The 17791-nt window shown below is 57.6% G+C and overlaps 1 protein-coding gene across 19 annotated transcripts in view; it reads right to left on the reverse strand.

The window, feature by feature from the left end:
* The window catches only part of LOC105490045 (fer-1 like family member 5), a 66032-nt gene that overhangs the window by 8218 nt on the left and 40023 nt on the right, over nt 1–17791 (reverse strand). For 15 of the 19 annotated variants that reach the window (XM_071077330.1, XM_071077323.1, XM_071077329.1 and 12 more), the window contains 18 exons: nt 13669–13793; nt 12375–12475; nt 11697–11874; nt 11469–11624; nt 9854–9985; nt 8086–8249; nt 7711–7825; nt 6887–6989; nt 6143–6306; nt 5884–6051; nt 5515–5653; nt 5299–5376; nt 3805–3986; nt 3420–3581; nt 3032–3136; nt 1594–1746; nt 1351–1513; nt 1179–1204 (listed from right to left, as the gene is read on the reverse strand). In XM_071077330.1, the coding sequence (XP_070933431.1) occupies nt 1179–1204; nt 1351–1513; nt 1594–1746; nt 3032–3136; nt 3420–3581; nt 3805–3986; nt 5299–5376; nt 5515–5653; nt 5884–6051; nt 6143–6306; nt 6887–6989; nt 7711–7825; nt 8086–8249; nt 9854–9985; nt 11469–11624; nt 11697–11874; nt 12375–12475; nt 13669–13793 (2414 nt within the window). The remainder of the gene's footprint in view (nt 1–1178; nt 1205–1350; nt 1514–1593; nt 1747–3031; nt 3137–3419; nt 3582–3804; nt 3987–5298; nt 5377–5514; nt 5654–5883; nt 6052–6142; nt 6307–6886; nt 6990–7710; nt 7826–8085; nt 8250–9853; nt 9986–11468; nt 11625–11696; nt 11875–12374; nt 12476–13668; nt 13794–17791) is intronic. The other 4 variants (XM_071077321.1, XM_071077322.1, XM_071077324.1 and 1 more) reach the window with 4 other exon arrangements.

Raw genomic sequence — 17791 nt, forward strand, 5'->3', positions numbered from 1 at the left:
AGCAAGATCCCTGTCTCTATAATTTTTTTTTTTTTTGAGACGGAGTCTTGCTCTGTCGCCCAGGCTGGAGTGCAGTGGCACGATCTCAGCTCACTGCAAGCTCCGCCTCCCGAGAATGCCTCACACCATTCTCCTGCCGCAGCTTCCTGAGTAGCTGGGACTACAGGTGCCCGCCACCATGCCTGGCTAATTTTTTGTGTTTTTAATAGGGTTTCACCGTGTTAGCCAGGATGGTCTGGATCTCCTCACCTCGTGATCCATCCACCTCGGCCTCCCAAAGTGCTGGGATTAACAGGCGTGAGCCACCACGCCCGGCCTAAATTTTTTTTTTTAAGTGGGGGATGGAAGTCTCACTCTGTTGCCCAGGCTGGAGTGCAGCAGTGGGATCTTGGTTCACTGCAACCTCCACCTCCAGGGTTCAAGCGATTCTTGTGCCTCAGCCTCCCGAGTAGCTGGAATTACAGGTATGCACCAGCATGCCCGGCTCATTTTTTTTTTTTTTGTATTTTTTAGTAGAGAGGGGGTTTCACCGTGTTGGCCAGGCCAGTCTTGAACTCGGTGACCTTAAGTAATCTGCCTGCCTCAGCCTCCCAAAGTGCTGGGATTACAGGTGTGAACCACTGCACCCAGCCAAAAAAAATTTTTTTAAAGATTTAAGGCCAAGCACGGTGGCTCACGCCTGTAATTGCTGTACTTTGGGAGGCCAGGGCGGATGGATCACCTGAGATCAGGAGTTCAAGACCAGCCTGGCCAACATGATGAAACCCTGTATCTACTAAAAATACAAAAAATTAGCCAGGCATGGTGGCGTGTGCCTCTAATCCCAGCTACTCAGGAGGCTGAGACAAGAGAACTGCTTGAACCCGGGAGGCGGAGGTTGCAGTGAGCCGAGATCACACCACTGCACTCCGGCCTGGGCAACAAGAGCAAAACTCTCTCTCAAAAAAAAAAAAAAGGATTCAAAAGTTAAAAAAAAAAAAAACTCTTAGGTGATTCTAATGTGCAGTCAGGCTGAGAGACCTACAGAGACCCTACAGGCTGAGGACCCTACAGTGCGAGGTGGGCCTCACAGTTGGGCACGGATATCTGGACTCTGTCTAATGAACACCCTTCCTTAGGCCCAAGGGTTACGCCCCGTCAGCAGTGTGGGAGAAGGTGGGCCTGCAGCCCTTACTTACGTCCTGGTGCTTCTTCCCAGACAGCCCTGTGCGGAGAGAGCACAGGGACGAGTCTCAGATGGGGAGAGGGCTGAGGAGGAAGCGCCAACCCGTCGGGGAGCAGGGCCTACCCCACTCCCAGTGCGGGCTCGCTTTGTGAGGCCTGGGGAAGGGCACGGAGGAAGGGCCGTACTTGGAAGCTTTGGGTGCACGTAGTCCTGAGCCCAGGGGTCACAGAAGTAGGGCTGGAGGAAGTCGATGTTGGCCTGGCCCGTCACGGTCTGTTGGCCGAAGGCCCAGTTGTCCACCACCTTCACCACGAGGGGCAGTGCGTAGGCCTCCTCCGTGGGCATGAGCTGCAGCCCCAAGGAGATGTGAGGAGTGTAAGACCCACAGAAGAAGAGGGCTGCCCAGCCCCTGCCCTAGGGCCTCTTACCACTATGAGGACTAGGACAGACTCGGACTCGGGGAAGTTGGGGTTGGTCTGAAAGTCTCTGATGGGTTCTGTCCTCAGGGACTCTTCCCCGAATTCCACCAGGAGCTGGGGGGAGCTTGCCTTCTTCATGTTCCGAAGGCCCCAGGCCAGGATCTACCAGAATCAAGAAGGAGGGCAGGACAAGGGGCAGGCAGCGCCTCTGTAATGGGGTCCTGGCCAGAGAAGGGGGCTGAGGGGCAATAGCGGTGCAGCAGGAGCTGCAGGGCCAGGGAATGGGGCTGCAGAGGAGCCAGTGTCCGAAGGCACACAAGGACAGGCTTCCCCGTCCTGTGAGGGATCAGTGCGTGTCCTGGGGCTGGGACGCTGTCCCCCGACCCATGACGGAGGTGCCCTCCGGCCACTGGCTGCATCCTCCACTGACCTCCATAGCCCGCAGGCATTGCCCCTCCTCACCGCTGCCTTGTCTGGCCTCATCAGTTCTCAGGTGTAAGTTCCTGAGGCCGACTGCCTCTGAGGCCCAAAGAAGCAGGAAGTGCCTGAATTTCTCAGGGCCCCTATGCTGTCTAGCTCACTGAGGACCCCATGGCCATTCGGTGACCTGGCACCCTGCCAGGACATAGCTGCACCCTGACTCATGAGGGCCTCCTCGGGGCCCAAAGCGGGAACCAGCCAAGTTGCCTGATCTCGGGGAAGCCGTCAGTCCCAGAGGCCTGACCATCTTGTGCTCTTTGCCACATCTGCAGCAGGGCACACGCGTTCTGAAGGAGGATCCCCATGCTACTCTCAGAGGTGAGGCGACTGGCATTTGCAGTCAGACAGCATTTGCTGTCACGTAGTCCCTGCGTCACTGTGCATGGAATGTGTTGTCTCTTGGAGCCTCTATTTCCTTCTCTGCAAAGTAGTTCCTGCTGTGCAGGGGCAGCGTGAGTCCGATCACGCACGCTACAGCCCTGTGCCCACTCCCCACTGCAGAGGTTTGTGGTAAAATGATTTCCAGTGTTGGGAGGCCGAGACGGGCGGATCATGAGGTCAGGAGATCGAGACCATCCTGGCTGACACGGTGAAACCCCGTCTCTACTAAAAAATACAAAAAACTAGCCGGGCGAGGTGGCGGGCGCCTGTAGTCCCAGATACTCGGGAGGCTGAGGCAGGAGAATGGCATGAACCCGGGATGTGGAGCTTGCAGTGAGCCGAGATCTGGCCACTGCACTCCAGCCTGGGCGGCAGAGCGAGACTCCGTCTCAAAAAAAAAAAAAAAAAAAAAAAAATTATTTCCAGTGTTACACCAGAACCTCTTCATTTCTCTCCTGTCTCCCTCCACCTCCCAGGTAGTCTTTCTCGGGGTGCGAGCTTTGGATCCGGTAGTCAGAAAGCTGCAGCGCACTCCAGACCACCCCCGTCTGCCCTGCCCACCATCCCCATCCCACGTCGCCAGCACCTCAATGGCCATCCTCTTTATCGTGGGCTGGATGCTCTTGGGGAGTGTGTATGCCCCATTCTTCCAGGGAACGCTTAAGATAGGCAGCTGCTTCTCGCCAAGCTTCTGGGGGAGGGCAGGGAGCATGAGGTCCTCTGGGCTGGTCCTACTGCCCTCACCCCCACCTCAAGCAGGTCCCTCAGAGGCCCCACCGAGCCCAGAGCCCCATGGGTAGGGGTTGGCAGGGGGACTTAGGGGAGAGGCTGGGCAGGCCAGCGTCACCAAGCCCACAGCTCTGGATCCTGGGCCCCAGGCGTTTCCTGACAGGGTGGAGTTGGCCCCCGCTGGCTGGGGATGGGACAGGGACAGGCACTGAGCACCACACTTCCCAGCCAGGCCCTCTCAATACCTCAGTCTGGAGGATCAGCTCACAGGATGCCAAGATCTCGCCCTCTTCCTTCCCCAGCTCCTTCATAAGGGGGTGCCACCTCATGGGGGGCAGGATCCGGTCCTGGAGATCCAGCCAGACCACTGGGGGCCACATGCTTCGTCCCCACAAGCTCTCCTTGCCCTGGAGGGGGGAAGTTCACAAAACACGGAGACCACGCTGGCAGGGCCCAGCTCTGCCCGGGCTTCTCAAGGCAAGGGCGACAGCTGGCAGACGAATTTCCACGGTGCTCTCTGCACGTCAGGCCGCATGGGAGAAATTTCCATACATTTTCCTCTAAAATAAATCCCCTCAGCCACTCTGCAAGGTAGGTCCTCTTCCTCCTGCTCTGCCCAGCCCACCTTACCCAGGAGTCACGCTGCCACAGCTCTAGCACCACGAGCGGCGGGCTCTCTTTGGTGTCCTGCGGGTTCTCGTACAGAAGGAGGTGCTGGAAGATGAGTGTCTGGGCCCATGTGGGGCCTGCAGAGCTCCTCAGGGTTTGGGTGCACTGGCTGTGGTTCAGGAAGACCACCCGAATGAAGGGCCCTGGAGGGGTGGAGGACGAGGGAGCAGTGTCTTGAGCTGGGAAGAGGGGCTTTCCTGTCTTTTGCTGCTGCAGGCGCTGGACCCAGTGGGGCCAGGGAGGGTCAGGCAGGGCAGCCACTGAGGCCTCCCAGGGCCCCGTCAGAGTCAGCTGCAGAGCACCGGGGTCTGTCACCAGAGGCCAGGCATCATCTGGTCCCATCCACGAGTTCTGTGTGCCTCCCAGGGTTGAGGCCTGGGCCTCACAGAGATGGAGGGCAGGGGCTCCTCTGGAGGAGTTCTAGGGAGGAGGTCACTTGTGGCTGCCCTTTTTCTTTTTTTTTTTTTTTTGTGGTCAGAGTTTCGCTCTTTCGCCCAGGCTGGAGTGAAGTGGTGCAATCTCAGCTCACTGCAACCTCTGCCTCCCGGGTTCAAGTGATTCTCCTGCCTCAGCCTCCCAAATAGCTGGGATTACAGGCACGCGCCACCATGCCCAGCTAATTTTTGTATTTTTAGTAGAGACAGGGTTTCACCATGTTGGCCAGGCTGGTCTTGAACTCCTGACCTCGTGATCTGCCCACCTCGGCCTCCCAAAGCGTGGGGATTACAGGTGTGAGCCACCGCGCCCGGCTCTGTGGCTGCTCTTTCATGGCAGCGGCAAGTGGCCTGGCATCAGGGAGCACCACAGGGGCCTCTCGATGTGGCTGGTGAAGCCCAAGGGATACAACTCCCAGCAGACATCCTTGGAGCCCTGCCACCTACTGTCCCCGCTCCCTACAAACAGCACTGAGGACCAGGCTGGAGCACGTGGCTTGTCTCCTGAAACTCTCACTGGGGCATCCTCACAGGACCAAGGACAGGCCCTCCCCACAGGCCCTCTCGGCCCCTACTGTCCAAACAGAGTGGCACATGGTTCCCAAGCATACTGCCCTCTCTCTTGCCCTCATGCCCCACCAGCACTGCCAGGCAGCTCCTCTTCCATGCCCAGCTAAGTGGCCACCACTGGGATGGAGCCCCCTCAGCTCCCGCTTCTAATTCCACAGCACCAGGGTTGTGCCTCAAGAACGGCCCTGCCTCGAAGTTTTGGTTTTGTGTCTTTTCCCCAAACCAGCACCATGAGCTGATTGGGAGACGGGTCTGCATCTCCGTCACCCTCATCCATGCCTCCGTCTTTACACTGCTGAGCAGCTGTGACACCAGGACCCAGGGACAAGGCTCGCAGCTGGTGAGGGGCCAGCGGGCAGGGGCCCTGGCTGGGACTGCAAGCAGGAAGAGGACCCTGCTCTCCTCCCTGAGGCCTGGTCCTCAGCTGGGGACAAGGCTGCCTGCCACCTACCTTGGAATGTCAGGATCTGATTGGACACCAGGTTCCGGGCCTGGTAGATGTAGCAGAAGAGCTGGTAGTAGTGGGGCTCTGGGGAAAGAGGAGCCATGCCTGTCACCTCCCCAGGACCCCAGCGGCTCCCTCTGGCTGCCCCCACCGCTTCCCCACCCCCTGCCCTGGGCACTGGCCTCTGGGGCCATTCAAGCAGCCTCCTGAGCCAGCACTTACTGTTAAAGGTGCAGTAGATGAAAGGCATGTTGGGGGGCCGGGCGTCCTGCCTCTGGGGGTCCCTGAACTGTCTGTCCAGACCCCAAGGCCATGGCTTGCTCTCCTCTTCCTTCCCAGCTCGGTGTTTCAGATCCATGGCCTGTAGCCAGGACAGTCTCCCCTGAGGCCCTCAGGTGCTGCTCCTGTGTCCTCTAGCCCAGGCCCGGTCGCCCTCCTCCCGCACGCTGCCACCCTCCTCCCGCACGCTGCCACCCTCGCCAGCCTGAGGCGCAGAGGCCCTTCCTCCACCATCGGCGCCCCAGCCGGGCCAGGCCCTGGCCTCTCTGGGAGGGGGTTGCAGGCAGGCGCCCCCAGCCTGCGAGTCTTTACCAAGGAGCCCTCCAGGAGGAAGACGGGCGCGACGCCCTTGTCCTTGTCGGGCACCAGCCTGCGGCGCCAGCAGCGGCGGCGGAAGCGGCTCCGGGGCTGAGGGTGGAGGTGGAACTTGGAGCCGAAGGCGTCGTACTCCCAGCCGTCCTCCTCGCCCTCGGCCGGGCCCTGCGGTGGGGAGGAGCGCAGGGCTGTGTTCCCGCAGCCGCGAAGGGGGCTCTGCCCGCAGCCCCCGCCAGGGCCCCCGCGGACGCCTCACCAGCTGCAGGAAGGAGACGGTCTCCTGCTCGCGGCTCAGCTCCCCGCGGTTCCGGAAGCGCACGCGCGCCCAGCGCCGCCGGCGGCACGAGTGGTAGGTCTTCTCCACCGGGCTCCAGACCTGGGGCAGGCCCGAGGGGGGGATGCCCACGCCATACTCCCAGCCTGCGGCGGGGGACCACGGCCCTGAGTCCGCAGGTGCCCGCGGGTTGGGAGGACCGGACAGGCCCCGGAGACAGGCCCTAGAGGGGCATGACTTCCCTCGCAGCCCGGCCTCTTGCCCTGAGCTGTGGAGAGCAGAGTGGCTACACTGTGTCACCTGAATGGCCGGGGACCAGCTGCCCAACTTACGAATGAGGCAGGCGAGGCTCAGAGAAGTCCTGTGACTGGCGCAAGGCCACACAGCCCATAGGCAGCAAAGCTTACATCCTGAGCCCGGGCCTTGAGACTTGCAGCCCTGGAGCTGCTGTGGGTGAATTCAGCCGCCACGTGACAGCCTCCTGGTCACCAGCATCTGCCAGGCCTTGCTCTGGGCCAGGCTTCAGGACACACCGAGGGCCTGTGCTGTCTTAAAACTGGGGCCCATGCGTAGGGAAACGCTGGAGACCCCGCTCTGGAGGCTGGGGGGCCGCAGGAATTGAGGCCTATCCCACTGAGGGCTTGGCTGCTCTGATCCCGCCCTGCTGGCTGCCGTGATTTTGAGGCCCTGGTCTCTCCCGATCCCAACCCTGACCAAAGGACTGACCCTTACTGTCCACTGCATGATTCAGCTCCACCACCCAGTCCTTCTTAAAGTGCCAGCCTTGGGGGCACTTCACGTTCTCCCGGGCCTCCGTGGGCTGTCCGTTCTGCAGGTGGACAGAGAGGGCGAGCAAGGGGCACATGAGCTGGGAGAAGGCCGCCCTCCCTCCCTCTTCCCACACCTGTGTGCGTGCCTGCCGTGGCCGCAGCAGCCTCCCACTCCAGGCCAGACCATGCTTGCCACACCTCATGCCACCAGAGCCATCAGAATACGCTCCAAAGACCTGCCTCTCTGTGCTGGAAACTGCTCCTCCTCATTGTAAAGGGGAGACTAGCATGCTTTTGAGATCAGTTAAACCCACACTGCCCAACACAGTAGCCACCAGCCGCCTGGGGCTACTCTAGCTTAAATGAATTAAAATTCAAAGTTTAGTTCCTTCATCTCACTAGTGCCCCATTTTAAGCGCTCAGTGGCCACACGTGCAGATACAGAAGATTTCCATCATCACGGAGAGTTCTACTGGACAGTGCTGGGTTAGCCCATCCCAAGCAGATTCTCTCCTTCGGGGTCAGCAGTACCTTTGAAGGAAGCCTAGGAGGAACCACTGCTCCCTTTTGTTGTTTTTCAGTCTTATTTAAGGTATTTCTACAAACCCCTCACCCCGTCAGTGCTGACAGCCTGCGGGCTGGTGCGCTCACCCAGGGCCCCACGCATAGTGCAGGGCATAGGGCTCAGACCCTTTCCACTGGGACCCCCAGCTTCCAAGGCGCCCCGCCTGGTGGCCTTGCTTGCCCCCCAACCCCTGAGGCAGCTTCAGCCCTACTCACCACGTCTGTGTTTGGGATGGCGGCAGGCCCCCAGGCGCCTCTGATGTCGCGGCCCTGGTTCTCATATACCTCCTCCAGCACCTGGCTCTTGTTGATGTCTGTGTCCAGGAGGAGTCTGGGGGTAGTGAGACCCCAAGTTCCCAGCACACCTCCCTGAGCAGCCCCTGGGGCCGTCTTCTGCTGGCCAAGCGTTCCCATACCTGGTATCCCCATCTGCTCTGGGCAGGGCAGGGTGGTGGGCAGGGCGCTTGGCCTGGTGCACCTCGGCCCTCTGGCCCCAGGCTTAGGGGCTGGGTACCCATCTTTCTGGGCTGACGTGGACTGGCCCTCCCAGGTGAAAAGTGTCCCCTCCGGTGGGGCCTGCCCCCTCCTTACCTCCTCTGAGGTTCCACTGTCCAGCTGTCCTGCCAGTGCCATCCCAGGGGTGGCTGGAAATCCGTCATGGGGAGGGTCTTGTTCCCCATGACATCTGAGAAGTTGGGGCAGCGATACAGCCCCTGCTGCCCCCACTGGTCTTTATACTTGGCCTGATTCTCATACTAGGGGAGGGAAGCTCGTCAGGGCGGCCGCCTCCTCCAGCGCAAAGTGCGGGGACATGGGCCTCCCCAGACCCCCTGACTCTGGGCTGCAGGGGCATCCTAAAACTGTGGTAGCCAGGCAAGAAAGGGCCATGTCCCCATTGCACAGGTGAGGGCACTGAGGCTCAGAGGTCAACCCTGCCCTGGGCCACTCAGCTGGCAGAGTGGAGTGGGTGCTGCGTGTTTGGACAGAAATATCATAAAACATCTATGTAGTGCTTGGAGGCACAGATGTGGAGAGAGGTCTGGGTTGAAGGGGAGGGAGCAGGGCCTGTGTGCTCAGCGGGGAGAGTGTGGATGAAAAGGCCCAGAGGCAGCAACGGTGGCCAAATGGTGCAGGAGGGCTGGGCTCCCCAGGGTCTGCAGTGACGAGAGAGCAGGCAGCTGCCATCAAAGGCACCGGCCCAGTCCTCTGGTGCCTGCTGAGCATATAGGCCCTGCTCCCTGCTCCTCACCCTGAACCCCTTTCTGCCTCTGCACCTCCAAGACCTACAGAGCTGGTTAGACATATTGTAATGTATCCATCTACACATGCAACTTAGACACTGCAAACATGTTTTAATTCAGTAAGTTAAAAAGCCTGACACTCGGCCAGGCGCGGTGGCTCAAGCCTGTAATCCCAGCACTTTGGGAGGCCGAGACGGGCGGATCACGAGGTCAGGAGATCGAGACCATCCTGGCTAACACGGTGAAACCCCGTCTCTACTAAAAAATACAAAAAACTAGCTGGGTGTGGTGGCGGTGCCTGTAGTCCCAGCTACTCGGGAGGCTGAGGCAGGAGAATGGCGTAAACCCGGGAGGCGGAGCTTGCAGTGAGCTGAGATCCGGCCACTGTACTCCAGCCTGGGTGACAGAGCGAAGACTCCGTCTCAAAAACAAAAAAAATTTAAAAAAAAAATAAAAAATAAAATAAAATAAAAAGCCTGACACTCAAACCTTATTTCCCCTCTGCTGTTCACATGGCTTCCTGAGCCCTGTCCTCCCTCAGGGAGCCCAGGACATCTCCCCTCCTCTGGTTCCAGAGCAGTCCCTGGCTGCTGCCCACCCACTCCCCGGGTTGATGGCTCTGTGGGCAGATGCCTCAGATCCTGCTCCTCTACCGTGCTAGGCCTTCACCTCCTGGGACCCTGCTGGGGCCTGCAGGGGTCCCGGGCTGCCCTGTTGGTGATGGGTGAGGCCCCTGCAAGTCAGAGCCTTGCTCACTTCATGTGCTGTTGATGAACTAGGAGAAAGCTCGGAATAAACCTGCATCAGGGAGAGGGGGATCAGGCCCTGGAGGCCACTTAGTTGCCCCCTTTGTCTCCACACCTGTGTGGAGGATCAACTAGAGACCAGAGCTGGCAGCGTCCAAGATTGCTTTAGTCGCTGCCTCCTCCATCAGACTCTCTCCTCGCCCTCAGTTTCGGTCAGGAATTTTTTCTCCCTCTTCAGTGCAGGGCTACTACAGCTTCACCCTCCCTCATCACGCGACATGCCCTGCAGGGAGGCCATCCCTTCCCTGCCAGGCCACCCCACCCCCACCCCTGCATGCCTGCCCTGGCCTTGGGCTGCCGCTCGCCACTCACCGTCTCGGCGTACACTGCCATGTCACCCTGGCAGAGAAGCTGCAGGTCCTTGCTGTCTGTGACATTGCCAAGCCACATGCAGACCCGGAGGTGAGCTGGGAGCACATCCTTCTGTCCTTCACCCTCTGGGTACTGAGTCAGAGGCCGATCGGTCCCATAGGGGCACTAAACACCCTGAACGCCACCCCAGCCACCCCCCAAGTGGGCTGTACCTGCCCCTTCCCCCGGAGCCCTGGGAGCGGGGCCCTCACTGAGCTGAGTGCTGGAGCCGTAAGTGAATGGCATGGAGTTCTGTTCTGCCCTCCAGAGCAGGGTGGCTCCACCTTGGCAGCCATGAAGCAGAGAGGCTGGGAGTGCCTCGCAGAGGGAGTAGCAGGGACGTTGATAATGGGACTGACGGACACGCCTTGTGAGTTTGTTATGGGCCGGCACTGTGCCAGCTGCCCCGTGTGCATCGTAGGCCTGGATCCTCACAGCCCACCACGAGGAGGGCATGGTGATTGTCAGGGCCATTCTACAGAGCAGCACACTGAGGGCTGGACATGGTCAGGAGTTGGCCTAGGGCCACACAGAGCCAGGATTCATGTCTCAGGGGTTCTTGCAGGATGCAAAGGACTCTGGTGGGCATGGAAGGAGCTTTGCACATTGGTGGAGAGGGCAAAGGGCAGGTACAGTTGGGGCCAGGGAAAGCCCAGAGTGTCCTTACTGTTGGGAGTATGGGCTAGAGAGAATGGATGCAGGCACAGGGGCCAGGCCACAAGGTGGCACCTTCTCCAGGAGGCAGTGGGGAGCCAGGGAGTCTCTGATGGGGGGAGGGAGTGGCCCCCACGTTCCCCCGGGAGGATCAGAAGCAGGGAGGCCACTGTCACGACCAGAAGTGAGGGTGGTCACTCTTATTTATAGAGTAAACACCTAGGGTGTTTAGTCTTATTTATAGCTTGCATCTGATATGATGGGCTGGTGCCAAATCTTACAGACATTCAATATTTTGGAGATCACCCTGTCATGGTCCAGGGAAGAGATGACAAAGGGCTGGACCAAGTGGCGGCCATGAGGATGATGGAGGAGGTGGATTTGTTTTCTGGTTTTGTTTCGTTTTTTTTTTTTTTTTTTGAGATGGAGTCTCGCTCTGTCACCCAGGCTGGAGCAGCGTCATGATCTCGGCTCACTGCAACCTCCGTCTCCCAGGTTCAAGCGATTCTCCTGCCTCAGCCTCCCGTGTAACTGGGATTACAGGCAAGCGCCACCATGCCCGGCTGATTTTTGGTATTTTTAGTGGAGACGGGATTTCACCATGTTGGTCAGGCTGGGTCTTGAACTCCTGACCTCAGATGATCCACCCGCCTCAGCCTCCCAAAGTGCTGGGATTACCTGTGAGCCACCGCGCTCACGAGGAGGTAGATTTGGGGAACATTTATGAGGTACATGGACCTGGCATCACCCAACATGCTGGCAGCCACAGACCCCTCTCTTCCTCTGGGGACGGCTTCAACCCCATTCCACCTGGTTAAGGGACCAGGGAAAGAAGCCCCATAGGGGCTGCCCTGCAAGTTCAGGGGCTCCCCCGGGGGCATTTCTCGGCCCTGTCCTCCCCTGAGGACCCCTTGATTCCCACCTGGAGGAGGAGTGTCTGTATCTTCCCACAGAGCCTGCCGGAGTGCAGGGCCCCTGCCCGGGAGAAGAGGACGGAGTGGGCAGGCACCTGTGCGTAGGCCACTCGCTGTTCCTTGGCCACCAGCCAAATCATCACGTCAGGAAGGCCCATCTGGGGCTGCCAAGGTGGGAGAACGTCAGGCCCTGCGCGGCTGGCTCCCAGCTCCAGGCCGGTGTGTGCAGCACCCACCTCAGGGAGCACAGCGTTGAGGCGGTACAGCCAGTCCTCCGCTGTGGCCACCATGTCCCTGGGCATGGCTTGCTTGGCCTTTTGGGCCAGTTCTTGCAGGAGGAGGCTGCGGAGCTGCCACCTCTTCCTGTCCAGGTTGGTGGCTTTGGGCTGGTCGGTCATGCAGGGCAGAGGGCGCCTGTGGCCAGGACAGGGTAGCAGGGGCTGGACCTCTCTACTGCCTCCCAGTGTCACCAGAGCCCTGCCTTAGGCCAGCGTGCCCCTCCTGACCTCAACATCCTGCCCCCCATCTGCTGCTGGCCTGGCCCGGGAGCCCTTCCCACCGCTCCGTAGGAAGCCTGCTCGCTGTGCGTCCAGCCCTGGGTTCTCATCCAGCCCTCTACCATGGCCTGCAGGGAGGTGGGGCTGTGCGGGCTTGTCTGCAGGAAGGGGACAGGTTGACTCGGTAGGAGCCTCGGGCGTGGGTGTGGGGCAGCAGGGACCATTCTGATGGGGCGGTCAGGGGGCCTGAATGGGAAGGGAGAAGTGACTCTTGGGGTTTCCTGCTGGGGAGAGGTCTGAGCAGTGCTCCTCCCCAAGGAGGGTGGGGGCAGGTGTTCAGGGCACTGCTCTGAGCCCCCAGGCCTGGATCTGGCTCAGCTCCAGGCCAGCTGTACCCCAGAGTGCCCCTACTCCTACTTGCAGTCCTCCACCAGCTCCCTCAGCAGTTTCTCCCACTGGCAGAGGAGAGCTGGGTCCTTCGGATTCCGCGTGGATTTCAAGGTGTCCAGGTTGGCTTTCTGCCCAGCAGGAGAGAAACGGTAAGAGAGCCCGCCTCAGCGTGGAGCCGAGCTGGACAGGCCACAGGGCTGATTGGCCCAAGATGTTTCCAGCCACGACCTTGGGAACTTTGAGGGATAACTTGGTGATATCGGTTCAAGGTCGTCCACAACTCCGAGGCTAGGACCCCCCCACATCCTTCCTGCTACCCAACAGAAGAAACAGGTGGCAAGAGGCTGGGACGGGGTAAGACTGGGAAGCAGTGCAGAGCACTGACCTCCACACAGGCGTGAGAAAGTCATGCCGGAGGTCCCAGCCCCAGGTGGCTCCCGAGAACTACACTCCCGACAGCCACCTGAGACCGTTTGTGATCTCACTCCTTCCAGCTTCCATGGTCGGATCTTCATGTCACCTCCATGCCTCCCCCCGACCCTGTCGAACTTCAAAAACCAGCACATTGCTGTGGCTTTGCATGTTATTCCCTTCTACCCCCACCCAGCCCCCAACAAACTCCTATGCATTCTTCAAAACCCTGCTGATGTGTCATCTCTTTTTTTTTTTTTTTTTTTGAGACGGAGTCTCACTCTGTCGCCCAGGCTGGAGTTCCGTGGCCGGATCTCAGCTCGCTGCAAGCTCCGCCTCCCGGGTTCACGCCATTCTCCTGCCTCAGCCTCCCGAGTAGCTGGGACTACAGGCGTCCGCCACCTCGCCCGGCTAGTGTTTTTTTTTTTTTTTTGTATTTTTAGTAGAGACGGGGTTTCACCGTGTTAGCCAGGATGGTCTCAATCTCCTGACCTCGTGATCCGCCCGTCTCGGCCTCCCAAAGTGCTGGGATTACAGGCGTGAGCCACCGCACCCGGCCTAATGTGTCATCTCTTTTGTGCACACCTCCTCTGACTATCTTCTCTTCCTCTCCTCTCCCCACCTTCTCTGACCCTATAGCACCTGGTACCTGCATCTCCATCATAGCCCTAGTTGCACTGCACAGTCACTGCCTGCATGTCCAACTTCCCTAGACGGTGAGGACAGGGGCTGTGTTTAATCATCCTTGTGTCTTCAGTGCATAGCCCTGCTTCTGGCACGTTCTTCTCGACAGTGTGGAATGAATGCATGAATGAGCTGTGTGACCAGTTTCCTGCCACTGTGATGCAGTTTCCCAAGTCTCCCAGCCACACTCTGAACCCTTCCCAGCATCAGCTCCCGCACCACTCACCAGGCGGTCCCGAGTGAAGTGGAGGAGGTTGAGGCAGTTCATGCGGAAGCTGACGTCCTCCCAGTTGGAGGTCACGGCCACGACAGGCTTGATGTTGTACCAGGGCACATAATGGTAGATGTTCCCTGAGACACAGACACATGGAGGGATGGGGTGTCTGGGGGATTCTGGGAGGTCTCTTCTCACTGTTCTCTCGAGGACCTCTCTGGACCACTTCACCCTCAAAGATGCGATTTGCTAACAATGCTAACTGGAGCCCTCCAGCTGGGAGGCTGGGCCGGGGCCTGAGAATGTGAGAATGTGTGCACTTTGACCTTTCATTGTCACATGATCTTCCAGAGTCCCCAGTTTACAGTGGGGAAATCCATGCTAGCAATGGGAAGCAGTTTCCCTGAGGTGGCATAGCCAGGCGGTCAAAGCGCAGGCGCCTAGCTCCAGAGCCCTGGGTTTTGAACCTCAAGCGAGACGCCAGGAGTAGGGGCACGGGGCACGACTCCGGGTGGGACGGGGGCAGGGGGACACGTATAGATAAACACCACTGATGGGTGCCACAGACTGGGTTCCCTCGCCATGTTCCTTATTGAAATGAGGGGGAAGCAAGACCAAACGTAAAGGATTCTGAACCACACTGCCGCCGAGTCGGCCTTCGAGGCAGAAATCCACAGAAATGAACATGTAACCTGCAGAAAATCTGTGAGGCAAGCGAAAGCCAAAGCGGACTTTTGTTCTCCAAATTTCTGGAAACTTCTTGGAGAACTTGTGCTTTTCTTTGGCAACTACAGGAGGAACAGGGGGCAGAAGAGAAAGCCTAGGGCTGACCGGGGCGGGCAGTCTAACAGGGACCGACGTGCTACAGACTGGCTATGCCCCCCACGGAAAGGCGTACTCAAGTCCTAAACCCCAGGACCTCAGAATGTGGCCTTATTTGGAGAAGGGGTGTCTTTGCAGATGTAATGAGTTAGGATGAGCAGGTGGGCCCTTAATGACTGGTGTCTTTATAAGAAGGGAGACAGAGAGACGGCAGTTGAGTGAGGACAGACACAGGGAGACACTGTGTGAGGGCGGAGGCAGAGACTGGCAGGACGCAGCTGCGAGCCTGGGAACACCAAGGACCACAGCAACCGCCACAAGCCAGGAGGGAGCCGTGGCCAGATTCTCCCTCAGAGCCCTCGGCAGGGATCAACACTGACACCCTGACTTTGAACTTCTGGCCTCCAGACCCGTGGAAGAATGAGTTTCTGTTGTCTAAAACCACCTGGTTTGTAGGGCTTTGTTATGGCAGTAATACACCATGCAGAGCACGAGCTCCAAATCCTGAGCCGTTGGGGCCGGGGGAATGAGAACTGACCCATCACGCGGGAGGGGACAGTGGGGAAGCTTGCCTGTCTCCAGTGTGGCTCTCTGGGTGGAGGGGAAGAAATCTTCCCCAAAATTTATAGCAAGTGGGGCCTCACGGATATTGGCATTCAGTGCTCATGTTATCTGTGTAGCTTGAAGAGTGTCCAACAAAAAATTTAATTTAGGCCAGGCGCGGTGGCTCAAGCCTGTAATCCCAGCACTTTGGGAGGCCGAGATGGGCGGATCACGAGGTCAGGAGATCGAGACCATCCTGGCTAACACGGTGAAACCCCGTCTCTACTAAAAAATACAAAAAACTAGCCGGGCAAGGTGGCGGGCGCCTGTAGTCCCAGCTACTCGGGAGGCTGAGGCAGGAGAATGGCGTGAACCCGGGAGGCGGAGCTTGCTGTGAGCTGAGATCCGGCCACTGCACTCCAGCCTGGGTGACAGAGCAAGACTCCGTATCAAAAAAAAAAAAGAATTAAAAAATTTAATTTAAAGTGGTCTCAAGTAGATTGTTACCAGCCTGGGTAACATAGCGAGACCCTGTCTCTAATTAGCCAACCAGGTGGCTCACACCTGTAGTCCTAGCTACTCAGGAGGCTGGGGTGGGCTTGAGCCCAGGAGTTTGAGGCTATGATGAACCGTGATCATGCCGCGGCACTGCAGCCTGGGTGACGGAGTGAGACTGTGTCTCAACCAATCGATAAAATAAAGTGGTCATAAGTAAATAAAAATACAGTGGTCCCTGCTTGGCAGTGCCCCAGGTAGCTGGAAGAAGCAACGTTAGCCAGACCTCAGAGAACGCCCACAAAGTTCCAAGAAAGTGAGCAGCTGAGAACCAGCGTACACGCTCCTAACCCAGCAACTCCACTCCTAGGTATACACCCAAGAGAAGGGCTGTACAGCATCATTGAGACACACGGAGAATAATGTTCATGGCAGCTCTCATCACAACAGCCAAAAGTTGGAAACAGCCAAAATAGCTCTCAAAAAATCTCTTGGCCAGGCGCAGTGGCTCATGCCTGTAATCCCAGCACTTTGGGAGGCCGAGGCAGGAGGATCACCTGAGGTCTGGAGTTTGAGACCAGCCTGCCCAACATGGCGAAACTCTGTCTCTACTAAAAATATGAAAAAAAGAATTAGCCGAGTGTGGTAGTGGGCAGCTGTAATCCCAGCTACCTGGGAGGCTGAGGCAGGAGAATCACTTGAACCTAGGAGGCGGAGGTTGCAGTGAGCTGAGATTGCACCACTGCACTCCAGCCTGGGCAACAGAGTGAGACCCCATCTTGAAAACAACAACAAAAAAGGGCCAGTCACAGTGACTCATGCCTATAATACCAGCACTTTGGGAGGCCAAGGCGGGTGGATTACCTGAGGTTAGGAGTTCAAGACAGCCTGGTCAACATGGTGAAACCCCATCTCTATTAAAAATACGAAAATTAGCTGGGATTGGTGGTGGGTGCCTGTAATCCCAGCTACTTTGGAGGCTGAGGCAGGAGAATCACTTGAACCCAAGAGGCGGAGGATGTAGTGAGCCGAGATAACGCCACTGCACTCCAGCCTGGGCAACAGAGCGAGACTCCTGCTCAAATAAATAAATAAATAAATAAATAAAATAATCTTTCAGCCGGGTGTGGTGGCTCAAGCCTGTAATCCCAGCACTTTGGGAGGCCGAGACGGGCGGATCACGAGGTCAGGAGATCGAGACCTTCCTGGCTAATACGGTGAAACCCCGTCTCTACTAAAAATACAAAAAACTAGCCGGGCGAGGTGGCGGGCGCCTGTGGTCCCAGCTATTCGGGAGGCTGAGGCAGGAGAATGGCGGGAACCCGGGAGGCGGAGCTTGCAGTGAGCTGAGATCCGGCCACTGCACTCCAGCCCGGGCGACAGAGCCAGACTCCGTCTCAAAAAAAAAAAAAAAAAAAAAAAACTAGCCGGGCGAGGTGGCGGGTGCCTGTAGTCCCAGCTACTCGGGAGGCTGAGGCAGGAGAATGGCGTGAACCCGGAAGGCGGAGCTTACAGTGAGCCGAGATCCAGCCACTGCACTCCAGCCTGGGCGACGGAGCAAGACTCCTTCTCAAAAAAAGAAAGAAAAAAAAAATCTCTCAAAAATCTCTTTCAGTAGTAGAAAGGATAAATAAATTATGCTACATTTACACAATAGAATAATACACAGCAGTCAGTGAATGAGCTATGACTACCCTATGTCATCTGGATCTGTGAACACACTGCACAAACAGAACAGTGAGCAAAAGAAACCAGATACAAAATAATACACACAATATTTTTTATATAATAACAACAATTATTATTTTTTAAAAAGGCAGGGCACGGCAGCTCATGCCTGCTTGTGCCTGCAATCCCAGTGCTTTGGGAAGCTGAGGCCAGGAGTTCAAGGCTGCAGTGAACTATGGTCATGCCATGGAGGTGAGGAGTGGCTGTGGCTGAGCAAAGTGTTTTGAGCTGCATGTATGCGTGCTTGATACTTGCTCCTTTCGATCCAAATGATCTAGAGGGCCCTGGAGGGGTGGGGTGGGCACACGGGCCTCTGAAGTGCTCCCGCTCCATGATCTGAGTGCTATTACAAGGGCATGTTTGCTTTGTGATAATTCACTGAGCTTGACACTTCGATTTGTGTACTTTTCCATAAGTATGTTCTACTTGAATTGAAAGTTTACTTAAATTAAAAAATAGTGGGACAAAACACCCAAAATCAGTACGTAAAATACAGTGTGTCGAAGATGGAAAATGCTAAGGAGAAAAGCAGGGAAGGGAAGAAGGG

This window comes from Macaca nemestrina, chromosome 13 (assembly GCF_043159975.1).
Source record: "Macaca nemestrina isolate mMacNem1 chromosome 13, mMacNem.hap1, whole genome shotgun sequence".
NCBI classification, from domain to species: Eukaryota; Metazoa; Chordata; class Mammalia; order Primates; family Cercopithecidae; genus Macaca; species Macaca nemestrina.